Source organism: Procambarus clarkii, chromosome 49 (genome assembly GCF_040958095.1).
Source record: "Procambarus clarkii isolate CNS0578487 chromosome 49, FALCON_Pclarkii_2.0, whole genome shotgun sequence".
Taxonomy (NCBI): domain Eukaryota; kingdom Metazoa; phylum Arthropoda; class Malacostraca; order Decapoda; family Cambaridae; genus Procambarus; species Procambarus clarkii.
This window is the reverse complement of record NC_091198.1, coordinates 23554704-23573176: the sequence shown is the minus strand read 5'-3', so window position 1 is coordinate 23573176 and position 18473 is coordinate 23554704. Positions and strand designations below refer to the sequence as shown.

Here is an 18473-nt window from a genome sequence, read left to right as displayed (position 1 = left end):
GTGTAGTGCCTCGCAGATGTCAAGCCGCCTGCTATCGCTGTACCTATTGATGATTTCTGTGTTGTTTGTTAAGATTTCTCTGGTGATGGTCTGGTTGTGAGAGATGATTATATATGATCCTTTATGCATTGTTAATCGCCTACAAAGAGACTTTTTTTCTTGCCTATATAATGAGTTCTTTGGAGCTTACAGTCCACAAGTGGGCATTTGAAGGCGTAGAGAAAATTCGTGCTAAGAATTATTAATCTTACCTTTTCGGTCATATGTATCAATATATATATATATATATATATATATATATATATATATATATATATATATATATATATATATATATATATATATATATATTGTGACGGTAACGCGTTGGTGTTCGGCTGTTTAAGGCTAGGGGTATGGCCTCGTCACATAGTTATAAAAAAAAATAGAAAAACTGGAACTTCGTCTGTGGTAAGGTAAGGAGAAGACACACAAAACACAAGTAAAACTTTAACAATGAAATTTTAATTACGTTAAATAAATCAAAACATGAAAATATGGACAAACAAATATGTATAATAAAATCAATGAATCAAAATAATAAGAATACTTAAATGACACAATGAAAGTTACGTTAAGGCAAAATAACAAGAAGTGCAATACAACAGTAAGTGGGAGGTGCTGGAATATTGGCTTAAAGCCACCACCTCTCTCAGTACACGCTAACGTCTAGCTGGGAGGAGTGCTGGCTACGAAAGCACGGAACATTCTGAGGACTGATGTTGGGGCGACCCCAGACATCAGGTAGTATTGGGGGCGAGTGCAGGTGCAGCCAGACCGGCGACCAATCAGCGGAGCCGTAGCGATCAACGGGTAGTTTGGTGGTTGGAGTTCGAACAGGTGGCTGGTTGCATACGTTTCTGCTCACCCTGGCAAGCCTTGCTGGTGCTGGTGTTGTTGTCGTTGTTGGACATTTCTTCCATAGTCTTTTTATATAATTGTGAAGACGTAATTTTGGAGGGAAGAGCAGGCTCAATCTCTTGAAGGAGATTATCGTCACAACTCTCCCCCGAAGCCTGCGGTTCTGGAAGAAGTACGTCGTTATGTGGTGGAGTAATGGATGGAGTCGCTTCTACTTCATAAACTCTGGAGAGGGCATCGGCTATGGTGTTGTCAGACTCTTGGTATAGCGTGTCTCCAGGTTGAATTTCTGCAGGTAGCAAGCCCATAGTAGAAGACGTTGAGATGAGAAGTGGGCGTGCTGCAGGAGGTGTAGGGTGGTGTGGTCCGTGTTGATGGTGGACCGAGCACTTTTCAGGGGTGGAGTGAAGTGCTGAAGCTTCAGGATGAGGACGAGTAGCTCCTTGCCAATTGTTCCGTCGTTCCTTGTAGCAGTAGTCGCTGACAGGTGTATTCTTCTCGCCTCGTTGCTGCATCACGACACCACCATCGTCGGTACCATTGGCGTCGACATGGAGGATGAAGGGCTTATCTGACGAGGTGAGAGTGGAATTAGAAGAGGGCATAGGAGCACGATTATTATCCTGAAAGCATTTGGGAAGATCATTAAGGATTTTGGAATTAGAAAGCGCCGACTCCTTGTCAGTGCTTTCGGGAGAAGAAGCCGGGATGGTCTCACTGTGGATGTAGGGTTCTGTGAAGGTAGAACAATTAATCAAGACAGTGGGAGGAGTACCATTATATTGCTTCAGGAGGTTGACGTGGCACAGCTGGGTCTTCCGCCGCCTATCTGGAGTCTCTATGACGTATGTGTTGTTGCTTCTGCACTCTTTGACGCAGTAGGGTCCTGAAAATCTGTTTTGTAAAGGTGAACCTGGGATAGGGAAATAAGCAAGGACGAAGTCTCCCGGCTTGAATTTTCTTACTTTGCTGGTCTGGTCGTAATGAGTCTTCATTCTCACCTGGGCTTTCAATAGATTATCATGGGCAAAGCGGTGGACTCTCTCTAGAATGTGCTGAAGGTTTTGAAGAAACTGGGGCACATTCTGATGCTCACTGAAGGTGGCATCTCTGAGAGAGTCTTTGAAAGCCTTAAGGGGAGTACGGCACTTACGGCCGTAGAGCATCTCATAAGGAGATACTCCTAGGGACTCATTGGGGAGACTTCTGAAAATACACATTATTAGGTCAATCTGCTTATCCCAATCCTTTGAGGTTTCACTACAAAACTTTTTCAAGAGTGCTTTGATGGTCTGATGACTACGTTCAAGAGAACCCTGTGAAGCAGGATGATAGGGGCTGGACAATACCTGTTTGATGTTGAACTCCTCCAGTGTCCTTTTGAAGAGATCACTGGTGAAGTTGGTGCCACAGTCACTTTGAATCTCCCTGGGAAATCCGTATTGAGTGAAGATCTTCAGTAGATGTTTGATAACCGTAGCAGCCGTGATGTTCTTCACTGGAACTGCTATGGGAAATCTGGTGGTAGGACACAGGATGGTTAGGATGTAGGCGTTACCTGAACTGGTCCGAGGTAAAGGACCAACACAGTCTATTATGAGTCTGTGGAAAGGTTCCGCAGGCACCTGTATGGGAATCAGTGGTGCTCTGGGAATGGAGACGTTCGGTTTGCCTGCCATCTGACATGTATGACACTGTTTTACGTACTGTTTGACGTTGTTTACCATACCTGGCCAGTAGTAGTCTTGGCGAATCCCATGGTAAGTCTTGTTGAAGCCGTAGTGGGAGAATGCTCCATGGGCCAGGTGTAGAATAGTGGGCCGCAGGCTGGTGGGAATCACAAGTTGTTCGATGTTGGCCCAATCGTCCTCCTCCTTCAGTTTACTGGGTCTATATCTGCGGTAGAGCAAGTCGTTCTCTAGGAAGAACCCAGGAATACTGTCGGGTTGAGTCTCAGCCTGGAAAAACAATGGTGTTAAAGTAAGATCTTCCCTCTGCAACTTACGGAACTCCAACTTGGTCAGATGCGGGGGTAGTTTCTGAGGGTCTTGAGGGACAGCGGTAGCAGTAGAGTCAGCTGGCTGTGGACGTGCGGCTTGTGCACGGGTGGTCACGAGAACCGGAGGAGAAACTTCATCACTCTCTTGAACCTCTGCTGGAACATACTCAAGAATAGGGTTACTTGGCACAGAGTTACACACCTGGGGTTTGTCCATGACGATCAGGTTGGTCGGTTGCAGGTCTTCTGCCAAGTCGTTGCCTAGGAGAAGTTGCACTCCAGGCATGGGAAAAGGCTTTTCCCTGACGGCGACTTGGACTTCCCCGTTCACGTAGGGACAATCCAGGTGGACTCTGGCGAGAGGGTATGGAGTGGTAGCAGTGAGGTCAGTGATGAAGACTGTTTCCCCGGTGTAGACTATGTTGGGCACAGCCGACTTCAAGATGATCGATTGTAGAGCCGCTGTGTCCCTCAAGATCTTCAATTTGAAACGTCCCTCCGGATTTGAACCGTTGGCAGAGACAGTTCCAGTATACAGGTGGTTACTGAAAAGAGAAAGATCATTAACATCAACACCAACATTCATCACAGGCTTACCGGACTTAGGAGGAGTTGGTTTGGGTCGTTGTTGGTCAGTGGTTCCCTTGTATTGAGACTTACCACACTTGTCTATGGTATGTCCATAGAGTCTACAATACTTGCAGTACAGTTGTGAACCAGCTTGATCGGGGCTCACCTTCTCGTAACTGTACCACGACTTCTTACTGGAGGATGGTTCAGGTGTCAGCCGGTGGATGAGGCTGTAAGTGTCAGCCGACTTAGCACACTTCAGGTAGTCGGTTTCTTCTTTATCTGCTAAGTAGAGGCGGACAGGAGGCGGCACACGTCTCAAGAATTCTTCAACAAGCATCAGGTTCACGAGTTCTGTAAAAGTAGAGACATGTGCTGCTTCCAGCCATTTCATGAAATACCTCCGTTTCGTGTTAGCAAACTCGAGGAAGGTAGTGGTACTTGCCTTCAGGTGGTCACGGAATTTCCTTCTATAACTTTCGGTGGAAAGTAGGTAGGCGTCTAACACTGCTTGTTTCAGAGTGTAGTAGTCATTCTCAGACGCCAAAGTACTGAGTGTGACTGCAGCTCTACCTGTAAGATGGACTCTGAGAAGTGTGGCCCATTGGTCGACAGGCCAACTGAGTTGATTAGCAAGGGTTTCAAAGGTGGTAAAGAACACATCAACTTCTGCTTCTACAAAGGATGGCATTAACTTACTTGCATGTGATATATTAAAACTGACGGGAAGATTGGCAGTAGCTTGTTGGCGTTGAGTGAAGTGTGAAGTTTCCAACGTGTATTCCCGTTGACGACACTCAAGAGCCAGAGTCGCTTGTTGCTTGTCATGTTCGCGTTGTATTTCCAACTCGCGTCGTTTGGTTTCAAGCTGTACTCGTTCCCGCTCCTGGAGTAGTGCAACCTCACGTTCCTGGAGGGCGAGTCCACGTTCGTGTTCTTCTCTCCTCAAGGCAGCTTCACGTTCTCTGAGGGTGATTTCTCGTTCTTGTTCCTCTCTCCTCAAAGCAGCTGCTTCCCTTTGCTGTTCACGGGCTTCCCTTTGCTGCTCACGTTCAATTTTAGCCAGCTCTAGTTTAAGTTTCATCGTTGCCAAGTCAGTTTTATCTGCAATATAGTAAGTTTCATGAGTTTCAGAGTCTATCTTACCTTGCTCTAAATAGTAATCCAGCAACAGGTTGTGTAGGTCATTTTTGTTGGCTTGGTAGGGAACTTCCAGTTGATACTCATGTGCAAGAGTTTGTAGTTCAGTCCTCTTGGCACGACTTAAAGTCCCTATTTCACCTGCTGGATTTGCACGGAAAGTTTGGAGACGAAACATGGTGAAATTAGCAAATAAAGGTACACGAATGTTCAATAATGAAATGTCAGAAACAGGACAACGTGGCAACTGGTACCTATCCTGTGTGATCTTTAACAATTAACGTTAAGTGAAAGATATTAAATTAAATCAAGGGCGCAGGAAATCTTGTACCCGGTACTCATGTAAGAGAATAAGGGCAAGAAAATCCTACTAACAAATGAAACAAAGTTTCGAAAACAAATGAAACAGTTAAATGCTTCAAAAGTAAAATTGGTAGTCCAAGGATGTAGGCATACCTTGCCAAGTCTCTAAAGGACATAAAGCAAGTTTTTCCTACTGAATTTAATATGATACTTACAGAATTAGCGAACTTTTGTGCTCTGAAAAAATAAGCCAATTCCCTACCGTTGTATGTATCATCATCTCTGACTGACGTGTAGGGGTGCGAGGTGTCAACTGGTGACGAGAACTGCTGCTGAGGTCCCAATTCAGCAACTAAAGTTCGAGCTAGAGGAACTATGGCCCTCTTTGTCCTCCTACAGTCAGATTGCAGAAGATTGGGTACTCTTGACCCGGGGCAGACCACAGTACCAGGGTACCAATATGATGATCTGTCAGAATGAGAAATATTCAAGGGACATAGATGGTAAATACGAGTAATAACAAGGAGGGAGAGATGACCAATTAAGAGTATGACTGAGGCCTACAGTCACCACGTAATCCAAAGTTGTCTCACCTTCACTATATGTTAATCTCGTAATGCACAATACACCGCACCTTATAAAAAATGAAATTGAATGAAAAATAGTAAAGCTACGTTAACAGAGTTAAATACGCTTACCATAAATTACCACTTGGCACCAGTACCTGAGTGAAGCTCCTAGGACAGGCCCCCATATAACTTGTGACGGTAACGCGTTGGTGTTCGGCTGTTTAAGGCTAGGGGTATGGCCTCGTCACATAGTTATAAAAAAAAATAGAAAAACTGGAACTTCGTCTGTGGTAAGGTAAGGAGAAGACACACAAAACACAAGTAAAACTTTAACAATGAAATTTTAATTACGTTAAATAAATCAAAACATGAAAATAATGCACAAACAAATATGTATAATAAAATCAATGAATCAAAATAATAAGAATACTTAAATGACACAATGAAAGTTACGTTAAGGCAAAATAACAAGAAGTGCAATACAACAGTAAGTGGGAGGTGCTGGAATATTGGCTTAAAGCCACCACCTCTCTCAGTACACGCTAACGTCTAGCTGGGAGGAGTGCTGGCTACGAAAGCACGGAACATTCTGAGGACTGATGTTGGGGCGACCCCAGACATCAGGTAGTATTGGGGGCGAGTGCAGGTGCAGCCAGACCGGCGACCAATCAGCGGAGCCGTAGCGATCAACGGGTAGTTTGGTGGTTGGAGTTCGAACAGGTGGCTGGTTGCATACGTTTCTGCTCACCCTGGCAAGCCTTGCTGGTGCTGGTGTTGTTGTCGTTGTTGGACATTTCTTCCATAGTCTTTTTATATAATTGTGAAGACGTAATTTTGGAGGGAAGAGCAGGCTCAATCTCTTGAAGGAGATTATCGTCACAATATATTAACGTAATATAATGAAATATTTTCTTATTAGGGTCATATGTATTAAATAAATACAGAGCATAGATAAAACAATAAGATAGAATGTCTGTCTGTATCTCCAGGCCTAGAGGCCTATGGCTAGTCTTGCTCAAATTTGCAGGGTGAGGGAAAGGGAGGGGGGGGGCGGAGGCATAGCAGGAAATACTTAATACAATAACATCCAGGCATAAAATATTAAATTAAATTATTATGCAAGATATGAGGTTTAGGGATCAAATTAAAATGTCATGTATAAGTGAGTAGTTGACGTCTACTGACGTCAGTGACGTCAGACGGAGAGTGACGTCTATTTGACGTCAGAGCTGGGCGACGTCAGTCTGGTTCTGGCGTCACAGACCACAACTAACAGGAAGGAAACTAAATCTGTCTCCAATCACTTATTATAAATGACTTGACTAAAAGAAACTATAACTAAAGGTCTTATAGAATTAGTTGAACTGGCACTGACTATGTAAATGTATATAGGCAGATAGAGTCTGGAACTCTATACGAGTTTATCATATACGATAGAGTCTCTGGAAGACTCTGGAAGTGTAAGGGGGGGGGGGGTGGAGGGGAGAGACTCAGTAGACAAGCTACTGAGTCGGGTCGTTCCGACTACTGAGTCGGGTCGTTCTGACTACTGAGTCAGGTCGTTCCGCCTCACACTTTAGCTCAATACGAGTGTAACACCCCCTCCCCCCTCCCCCCTCCTCCCCCCCCCCTCCCCCTCCCCCCTCCTCCCCCCCCCTCCCCCTCCCCCCCCCTCTCAGTGACGTGACGTCACTCATGCGTCACCGTGACGCATGAAAATAGTGGCTGAGCAGACCGTCTTCCCAATAGCACGTCGCATTTTGACGTATACGTCACCTAAGGGCAAAAATCGCCGTACTAGAAAATGGAAGCGGCTGGCGAAAGTGACATACTGTCCCCGTTTTCTGTTTTGGGTCCTCTGGCAGGTTAGGATAAGGGGGGCACTTTAATACGTCAGTTTCTTGACGTTGAGGAAACCTTAGGAGGACGGAGGTGGTTGAGAGCAAGTTTAAAAAGAAAACAACGACGATATTGCACGTAAAAAATTGACACTTAATATTCTCATCAATATTTACGTGAGCTAATGTGAAGAAATATAATAAAAACATAGAAGTTTAAAAGTGATTTTGCCAAAAGGAAGAACTCGACCAGTTCTTCTAACTGGCTGGATGAGCTATATTCTCGACCACACGATCTACCAGCCCACTGAGTCTACCTGCCCACTGAGTCTACCAGCCCACCGAGTCTACCAGCGCACTGAGTCTACCACTCTACTAAGTCTGCCAGCCCACTGAGTCTACCAGCCCACTAAGTCTACCCGCCCACTGAGTCTACCAGCCCACTGAGTCTACCAGCCCACTGAGTCTACCAGCTCACTAAGACTACCCGCCCACTGAGTCTACCAGCCCACTGAGTCTACCAGCCCACTGAGTCTACCAGTCCACTGAGTCTACCAACCCACTGAGTCTACCCGCCCACTGAGTCTACCAGTCCACTGAGTCTACCAGCCCACTGAGTCTACCAGCCCACTAAGTCTACCAGCGCACTGAGTCTACCACTCTACTAAGTCTGCCAGCCCACTGAGTCTACCAGCCCACTAAGTCTACCAGCCCACTAAATCTACCAGCCCAATGAGTCTACCAGCCCACTAAGTCTACCAGCCCACTAAATGTACCAACCCACTAAATCTACCAGCCCAGTAAGTCTACCAGCCCAGTAAGTCTACCAGCCCACTAAATGTACCAACCCACTAAATCTACAAGCCCAGTAAGTCTACCAGCCCACTAAGTCTACCAGCCCACTAAGTCTACCAGCCCACTGAGTCTACCAGCGCACTGAGTCTACCGCTCTACTAAGTCTGCCAGCCCACTGAGTCTACCAGCCCACTAAGTCTACCAGCCCACTAAATCTACCAGCCCAATGAGTCTACCAGCCCACTAAGTCTACCAGCCCACTAAATGTACCAACCCACTAAATCTACCAGCCCAGTAAGTCTACCAGCCCACTAAGTCTACCAGCCCACTAAATCTACCAACCCACTAAATCTACCAGCCCAGTAAGTCTACCAGCCCGCTAAGTCTACCAACCCACTAAATCTACCAACCCACTAAATCTACCAGCCCAGTAAGTCTACCAGCCCACTAAATGTACCAACCCACTAAATCTACAAGCCCAGTAAGTCTACCAGCCCACTAAGTCTACCAGCCCACTAAGTCTACCAGCCCACTGAGTCTACCAGCGCACTGAGTCTACCGCTCTACTAAGTCTGCCAGCCCACTGAGTCTACCAGCCCACTAAGTCTACCAGCCCACTAAATCTACCAGCCCAATGAGTCTACCAGCCCACTAAGTCTACCAGCCCACTAAATGTACCAACCCACTAAATCTACCAGCCCAGTAAGTCTACCAGCCCACTAAGTCTACCAGCCCACTAAATCTACCAACCCACTAAATCTACCAGCCCAGTAAGTCTACCAGCCCGCTAAGTCTACCAACCCACTAAATCTACCAACCCACTAAATCTACCAGCCCAGTAAGTCTACCAGCCCACTAAATGTACCAACCCACTAAATCTACAAGCCCAGTAAGTCTACCAGCCCACTAAGTCTACCAGCCCACTAAGTCTACCAGCCCACTGAGTCTTCAGCGCACTGAGTCTACCACTCTACTAAGTCTGCCAGCCCACTAAATCTATCAGCCCAATGAGTCTACCAGCCCACTAAGTCTACCAGCCCACTAAATGTACCAACCCACTAAATCTACCAACCCACTAAATCTACCAGCCCAGTAAGTCTACCAGCCCACTAAATGTACCAACCCACTAAATCTACCAGCCCAGTAAGTCTACCAGCCCACTAAGTCTACCAGCCCACTAAATCTACCAACCCACTAAATCTACCAGCCCAGTAAGTCTACCAGCCCGCTAAGTCTACCAACCCACTAAATCTACCAACCCACTAAATCTACCAGCCCAGTAAGTCTACCAGCCCACTAAATGTACCAACCCACTAAATCTACAAGCCCAGTAAGTCTACCAGCCCACTAAGTCTACCAGCCCACTAAGTCTACCAGCCCAGTGAGTCTACCAGCGCACTGAGTCTACCACTCTAATAAGTCTGCCAGCACACTGAGTCTACCAGCCCACTAAGTCTACCAGCCCACTAAATCTACCAGCCCAATGAGTCTACCAGCCCACTAAGTCTACCAGCCCACTAAATGTACCAACCCACTAAATCTACTAGCCCAGTAAGTCTACCAGCCCACTAAGTCTACCAGCCCACTAAATCTACCAACCCACTAAATCTACCAGCCCAGTAAGTCTACCAGCCCGCTAAGTCTACCAACCCACTAAATCTACCAACCCACTAAATCTACCAGCCCAGTAAGTCTACCAGCCCACTAAATGTACCAACCCACTAAATCTACAAGCCCAGTAAGTCTACCAGCCCACTAAATGTACCAACCCACTAAATCTACAAGCCCAGTAAGTCTACCAGCCCACTAAGTCTACCAGCTATAAGTATTCAAGACATAAATTACTAACCATAATTAGACAGTCCAGTAATTATTAATCAATTAAATAAGCCTGACCAGAGAAATAATCTGGAAATCTGAGAGAAATCTGGGTCAAGTCTGAGCCTGAGCTCAACAACAAGGTGGACGGTCTCAACATTAATTTATGAAATGAAACTAACCTGAGGTTTGTGTGGGAGCTAAATTAAATTTTAATACTTTTATTCACTCTAGCGAACAACACACTATTTTCTGACTGTGTGACTAACAAAGGAGAGATGGGAGCTTAGTTCCAACAATTTCGTAATTTTAAGCTACCTTGGAATATATATATATATATATATATATATATATATATATATATATATATATATATATATATATATATATATATATATATAAATGTTACAGAGTGCTCCACCAGTTGCAGAGTGCTCCTGGCAGTATGGGTTCGAGTCACTTCTGGGGTGTGAGTTTTCAGTTGCATATATGCCTGGGGACCATTCAGGCTTGTTTGCATATGTGTTACGTATGTGTAAATTGTCAACCACACGCACGTGGATAATAAAGATTTGATTTGCTTGGGCACTAGGAGGCTCGAACACCCGGCGCTATGAGCGGTATATAGTACAGTTGACGGAGATTATGTCTCCATTAACTCCATCTCCTCTACAGTCTTGTGTTAACCACCACCACAACCATCCCATCCCAACCACCACCACCACACCACCACACCACAGCACAACCACCACCACCACATCACAACCACCACCACAGTCCAGACAGAACATGTAATGGACTAGCAATTGCTATATATCCCTGGTGTTTGATCTTGTCTGGGCGTAATGTGCGCCCCTCCACTACCATTAGGAGTGCTTCCGCTTGCTTCATTAAATCCGGTTTGTAGCCATCTGCAAGACTGGCTCCCTCCCGTCCACTTCCTGCAAGACTGGCTCCCACCCGTCCACTTCCTGCAAGACTGTCTCCCACCCGTCCACTTCCTGCAAGACTGGCTCCTACCCGTCCACTTCCTGCAAGACTGTCTCCCACCCGTCCACTTCCTGCAAGACTGGCTCCCATCCGTCCACTTCCTGCAAGACTGTCTCCCACCCGTCCACTTCCTGCAAGACTGGCTCCCACCCGTCCACTTCCTGCAAGACTGGCTCCCACCCGTCCACTTCCTGCAAGACTGGCTCCCACCCGTCCACTTCCTGCAAGACTGGCTCCCACCCGTCCACTTCCTGCAAGACTGTCTCCCACCCGTCCACTTCCTGCAAGACTGTGTCCCACCCGTCCACTTCCTGCAAGACTGTCTCCCACCCGTCCACTTCCTGCAAGACTGGCTCCCACCCGTCCACTTCCTGCAAGACTGGCGCCCACCCGTCCACTTCCTGCAAGACTGTCTCCCACCCGTCCACTTCCTGCAAGACTGTCTCCCACCCGTCCACTTCCTGCAAGACTGTCTCCCACCCGTCCACTTCCTGCAAGACTGTCTCCCACCCGTCCACTTCCTGCAAGACTGTCTCCCACCCGTCCACTTCCTGCAAGACTGGCGCCCACCCGTCCACTTCCTGCAAGACTGTCTCCCACCCGTCCACTTCCGTCTCGCCCACCAAGTCTTCCCGTCGCTTGTGACCTCTTTAAGACCTCGGTCTTTATAATTATCTAAGCTTCTCTCTCAATTATATTCATTTCTTCTTTTGTCTTTCAATTCTGTTTCGTTGTTTCTCTCCTGTTTTTTTGCTATTTTTTTGTAGGATTTTGTCAGTTGATTTAATTTTGTGGTCGTCTTCATCCTCGCTTTTATCCGTGTTTTTCTTTGATTTTATTCCAATTATCGTTATTCTTATATTTTTATCTTAAAAGTTTTCCTTTTGTGTTTACTAATTAATAGTTGTTGGTAATTAAACAGTTTTATGAATGGTCTACTGTGGATATTGACTCAGCAGATGGTATGACCTCGCATACACCAGTATGATCAGGGTATGACGGGTATACGCTGAGATCATACTACATAGTAATACAAGCCTGTATAGCCTAGTATCACAAATACTTTGTATTTAAATTACTAATCCTTGACAATATTATAACGTGTATCCAGTATTGCCTATATTATGTCTGATGCATATATATACTTGATGTATCATTGTTGTGTGTATACTATATGTATAGGCTGATATATATTCTGTAGTAAAAGTTTACAGCAGTAGCCTAATGTTGCTGAGACAGTGATTCGTGAATATTACCATACTTGCAAGTATAGCAGATTTTTGGAGACTTGTATATATGATATTTCATTTATAGTGATGTATAATTATGTATTAATTTATATTGTCTTATAGAAGAGAGTGGTAGTTTGACTTAGAAAGTTCTGGAAGACTCCCTTAACCCCCCCCCCTCCCTCGGAGTCAGTACTACCAAGTCTTGTTGATAGAAATTCTCTCTGTATATTCTGGCATATGATTATCTTTTTCTTTGCGTGCCTCTATACTTATACTGTATTGTATTGTGAGTGAGATTTGATGATAGTTAATTAGTTCTGTGTATGCTCAGGGATTTATTGCCTTGTAAATGTCTTGTTCTGAGGTTGTAATGTGTGAAAGATCACTGAGGGTTAACTTACTGTTGGATACAGTGCTTCTCGCAGCTCGGGGCCCGTCGCCAGGTCAGTGCTGGCTGACCTGTCACAAGGGGAGGACGCGTTGGCTCTTGCTCCTGTTTGTGGCGCATTTTTACGGTCTAATGACCTTGGTCCAGATTCACGAAGCAGTTACGCAAGTACTTACGAACCTGTACATCTTTTCTCAGTCTCTGGCGGCTTTTTTACAATTGTTAAACAGTTAATGAGCACCGAAGCACCAGGAGGCTGTTTATGACAATAACAACAGTTGATTGGCAAGTTTTCATGCTTGTAAACTGTTTAATAAATGTAACCAAAGCCGTCAAAGATCGAGAAAAGATGTACAGGTTCGTAAGTACTTGCGTAGGTACTGCGGGAATCTGGCCCCTTGTAGCCTATTGTATTGGGTGTAACCATGTTGAAGAGTTGTGGCTCAGACGACCGGTGTACACCATTTTGTTGTGGCTCAGGTGCTAGGTGATATTTTTGTATGGCATATGTAGTGGGATTCGTATTCCTGAGGTTCCGGGTTCGATCCCCGGTGGAGGCGGAGACAAATTGGCAAAATGTTTCTTCCACCCTGATGCCCCTGTTACCTAGCTGTAAATAGGTACCTGGGAGTTAGACAGCTGCTACGGGCTGCTTCCTGGGGTGTGTGTAACAAAAAGCAGGCCTGGTCGAGGACCGGACCGCGGGGACGCTAAGCCCCGAAATCATCTCAAGATAACCACCAAAGAGCCGCGAAATACAATCATCTAATCAGACGATTGTATCCCCTCTGATTAAATACCCACAATCACCATCACCAGCCCAACAATAAACCATTATGAGTGTTGTCCAGAACCCACGTTCATACAAGCACAAACGCTTCAGATCATGTGTGTACACAAACACTCACTCAAACGCCCATACACTCTTGTGTACCAACATGGTTTGACCGCGTGTGTAAACAACCTTTACATATGCAAACAAACATATTCACATATACACATGAATGTACTTGGTACACAAACACACAAATACGTATCAAATATGCTAACAAACACATCTCTCGCAGTCATATACATAAACTACTAAAACACAAACATGTCTCACGTATACACAAACATACGAATGATACATATACTAATTAATTTTATATATACACATATATACTTCTGATACATACACGCACGCTCACACATACGCACAAACATATATGTGTGTGTAAATCACGAAAAAAACACGTGATTAAAAATGTGACAGTGTCAGACCACGGAGGAAGAATTGAAACAGGAATTTCCTTAAGTACTTTCGTATATTAATACATCTTTAGAAGAAGTGGTTCTTTTTCAGAAGTTCAATTCTTCCTCCGTGGTCTGAAACTGTCACAAACATATATATCTCACACTGGCAAACAAATATGACTCACACATGAGCAAACACACCCCTTACACACACACATACACAAACACACAAGAGTCAGAGCTCGACCACCGCGAGCACAACTAGGTGAATACACACACAGCCCGTACCTTGTCAAGCACAAGACGAAGCTGGAAAAAGGTCAGGGTGCTACCAGGCTAGTCCCAGAACTAAGAGGCATGAGTTACGAGGAAAGGCTGCGTGTACTACCCTCACACGTCACTGGAAGACAGAAGAGTAAGGGGAGACATGATAACCACCTACAAACTCCTCAGGGGAATTGACAGGGCAAAGACAAACTCTTTAGCACGGGTGGGACACGAACAAGGGGACACAGGTGGAAACGTAGTACCCAAATGAGCCCAGAAACATTAGAAAGAATTTTTTATGTGTCAGAGTAGTTAATAAATGAAATGCATTAAGTAGTGATGTGGTGGAGGCTGACTCCATACACAGTGTCACGTGTAGATATGACAGAGCCCAATAGGCTAAGGAATCTGTACACCAGTTGATTGACGGTTGAGAAGCGGGACCAAAGAGCCAGAGCTCAACCACCGCAAGCACAACTAGGTGAGTACACACACACACACTCACAAACAAGCTGTTCATTTCCAAGAATTAAATACGGAAAGAAAATTTACAGTCAAATATATAAAAAAATAACTCTGCTCAATACATATTAAACAACTAATATATTCCTAAACAATGTAACAGTTATCATGTTGAATTTGTGTAAACAATACACACACAATAAGTACATTAACACTGAACCTGTTACGTTAAAGTTGACCAGGTTAACAAGTTATTAACAAGGCAATATTGCAACTGCAATATTGGTTATCTTAGAGAAAAAATTACTTACACTTTAAATTCAAAGTGTAGGAAACTCTCAAGGTGCACCATACGAACACCTTGCGGGTTCCTTACACTCTGACACCCCAGCTACGTGATGTCTCCTGTTACTCCCTCTCACACACAGCAAGTGTTCAGTCACACATTTCAGGAAGGGCAGATTCCTGCACCCATGATAAGACGAATTCAAAATAAAAGCCACCTAGTGGAAGCTTGAGCCACCTGGTGGCAGCTTGAGCACCTGGTGGCAGACTGACCACCTGGTGGAATCTTGAGCCACCTGGTGGCAGCTTGAGCCACCTGGTGGAAGCTTGCACCACCTGGTGGAAGCTTGAGCACCTGTTGGAAGCTTGAGCACCTTGTGGAAGCTTGAGCACCTAGTGGCAGCTTGAGCACCTGGTGGCAGCTTGAGCACCTGGTAGCAGCTTGAGCCCCTGGTGGAAGCTTGAGCACCTGGTGGAAGCTTGAGCACCTTGTGGATGCTTGGGCACCTGGTGGAAGCTTGAGCACCTGGTGGCAGCTTGAGCACCTGGTGGCAGCTTGAGCACCTGGTGCTTGAGCACCTGGTGGCAGCTTGAGCACCTGGTGGAAGCTTGAGCACCTGGTGGCAGCTTGAGCACCTGGTGGCAGCTTGAGCACCTAGTGGAAGCTTGAGCACCTGGTGGAAGCTTGATCACCTGGTGGAAGCTTGAGCACCTGGTGGCAGCTTGAGCACCTGGTGGCAGCTTGAGCACCTGGTGCTTGAGCACCAAGTGGAAGCTTGAGCACCTGGTGGAAGCTTGATCACCTGGTGGCAGCTTGAGCACCTGGTGGAAGCTTGAGCACCTAGTGGCAGCTTGAGCTACCTGGTGGAAGCTTGAGCACCTGGTGGCAGCTTGAGCACCTGGTGGCAGCTTGAGCACCTGGTGCTTGAGCACCTAGTGGCAGCTTGAGCACCTGGTGGAAGCTTGAACCACCTGGTGGAAGCTTGAGCACCTGGTGGCAGCTTGAGCACCTGCTGGCAGCTTGAGCACCTGGTGGTAGCTTGAGCACCTGGTGGAAGCTTGAGCACCAAGTGGCAGCTTGAGCACCTGGTGGCAGCTTGAGCACCTGGTGGAAGCTTGAGCACCTGGTGGAAGCTTGAGCACCTGGTGGCAGCTTGAGCACCTGGTGGAAGCTTGAGCACCTAGTGGCAGCTTGAGCTACCTGGTGGAAGCTTGAGCACCTGGTGGCAGCTTGAGCACCTGGTGGAAGCTTGAGCTCCTGGTGGAAGCTTGAGCACCTGGTGGCAGCTTGAGCACCTGGTGGCAGCTTGAGCATCTAGTGGCAGCTTGAGCACCTGGTGGCAGCTTGAGCACCTGGTGGCAGCTTGAGCACCTGGTGGCAGCTTGAGCACCTAGTGGCAGCTTGAGCCACCTGGTGGAAGCTTGAGCACCTGGTGGCAGCTTGAGCACCTGGTGGAAGCTTGAGCACCTGTTGGAAGCTTGAGCACCTGGTGGCAGCTTGAGCACCTGGTGGAAGCTTGAGCACCTGGTGGCAGCTTGAGCACCTGGTGGCAGCTTGAGCACCTGGTGGAAGCTTGAGCACCTGGTGGCAGCTTGAGCACCTGGTGGAAGCTTGAGCACCTGGTGGCAGCTTGAGCACCTGGTGGAAGCTTGAGCACCTGGTAGCAGCTTGAGCACCTGGTGGCAGCTTGAGCACCTGGTGGCAGCTTGAGCACCTGCTGGCAGCTTGAGCACCTGGTGGTAGCTTGAGCACCTGGTGGAAGCTTGAGCACCTAGTGGCAGCTTGAGCACCTGGTGGCAGCTTGAGCACCTGGTGGAAGCTTGAGCACCTGGTGGAAGCTTGAGCACCTGGTGGCAGCTTGAGCACCTGGTGGAAGCTTGAGCACCTAGTGGCAGCTTGAGCTACCTGGTGGAAGCTTGAGCACCTGGTGGCAGCTTGAGCACCTGGTGGAAGCTTGAGCACCTGGTGGAAGCTTGAGCACCTGGTGGCAGCTTGAGCACCTGGTGGCAGCTTGAGCATCTAGTGGCAGCTTGAGCACCTGGTGGCAGCTTGAGCACCTGGTGGCAGCTTGAGCACCTGGTGGCAGCTTGAGCACCTAGTGGCAGCTTGAGCCACCTGGTGGAAGCTTGAGCACCTGGTGGCAGCTTGAGCACCTGGTGGAAGCTTGAGCACCTGTTGGAAGCTTGAGCACCTGGTGGCAGCTTGAGCACCTGGTGGAAGCTTGAGCACCTGGTGGCAGCTTGAGCACCTGGTGGCAGCTTGAGCACCTGGTGGAAGCTTGAGCACCTGGTGGCAGCTTGAGCACCTGGTGGAAGCTTGAGCACCTGGTGGCAGCTTGAGCACCTGGTGGAAGCTTGAGCACCTGGTAGCAGCTTGAGCACCTGGTGGCAGCTTGAGCACCTGGTGGAAGCTTGAGCACCTGGTGGCAGCTTGAGCACCTGGTGGCAGCTTGAGCACCTGGTGGCAGCTTGAGCACCTAGTGGCAGCTTGAGCACCTGGTGGCAGCTTGAGCACCTGGTGGCAGCTTGAGCACCTAGTGGCAGCTTGAGCCACCTGGTGGCAGCTTGAGCACCTGGTGGCAGCTTGAGCACCTGGTGGATGCTTGAGCACCTGGTGGAAGCTTGAGCACCTGGTGGAAGCTTGAGCACCTGGTGGCAGCTTGAGCACCTGGTGGCAGCTTGAGCACCTGGTGGATGCTTGAGCACCTGGTGGAAGCTTGAGCACCTGGTGGAAGCTTGAGCCACCTGGTGGAAGCTTGACCTACCTGGTGGAAGCTTGAGCCACCTGGTGGCAGCTTGAGCACCTGGTGGCAGCTTGAGCACCTGGTGGAAGCTTGAGCACCTGGTGGCAGCTTGAGCACCTGGTGGCAGCTTGAGCACCTGGTGGATGCTTGAGCACCTGGTGGAAGCTTGAGCACCTGGTGGAAGCTTGAGCCACCTGGTGGAAGCTTGACCTACCTGGTGGAAGCTTGAGCCACCTGGTGGCAGCTTGAGCACCTGGTGGAAGCTTGAGCACCTAGTGGCAGCTTGAGCTACCTGGTGGAAGCTTGAGCACCTGGTGGCAGCTTGAGCACCTGGTGGAAGCTTGAGCACCTGGTGGAAGCTTGAGCACCTGGTGGCAGCTTGAGCACCTGGTGGCAGCTTGAGCACCTGCTGGCAGCTTGAGCACCTGGTGGATGCTTGAGCACCTGGTGGCAGCTTGAGCACCTGGTGGCAGCTTGAGCACCTGGTGGCAGCTTGAGCACCTGGTGGCAGCTTGAGCACCTGCTGGAAGCTTGAGCAATATAAACTCACAAACCGTCCCTCAGATCGAAGATGGCAAATGTTTGAATATTCTCGAGAGTCAGAGCAAGTTTTAACTGCCTTTGGATGTCATAAAATTGAAACTTCTTTTTTCCTGGACGTTATAAGAAAACGTCGCGTCGATTCATTTCTTGAAGTTATATGCAGAAGTTTGCGCCGTGTCGCGGCCATTAACGGAGAGAATATTTCATGCTGGCTAATAAGAGCTTGAGGGGAGGAAATGTATTCGATCTTTCCAGAGCAGGAATCAGTAAAATATATTTCGTACCTCATATTATTGAATAGATTAATTTACTTCCCAACAAAAAACATTATTTTGTGAGTAGTTCCTTATGAGGGCTACTCAATAGCTCTGTTGATAGAGCTTTGGTCCTTTGT

The 18473-nt window shown here is 47.3% G+C and overlaps 1 protein-coding gene across 1 annotated transcript; it reads left to right on the top strand.

The window, feature by feature from the left end:
* Nucleotides 1-10545: 10545 nt before the first annotated feature.
* Nucleotides 10546-11567, top strand: LOC138351443 (keratin-associated protein 13-2-like). Its single transcript, XM_069303268.1, has 2 exons — nt 10546-10552; nt 10840-11567. Exons 1-2 carry the CDS (start codon nt 10546-10548, stop codon nt 11565-11567), a joined length of 735 nt encoding a protein of 244 aa, XP_069159369.1.
* The last annotated feature ends 6906 nt before the right edge of the window (nt 11568-18473 follow it).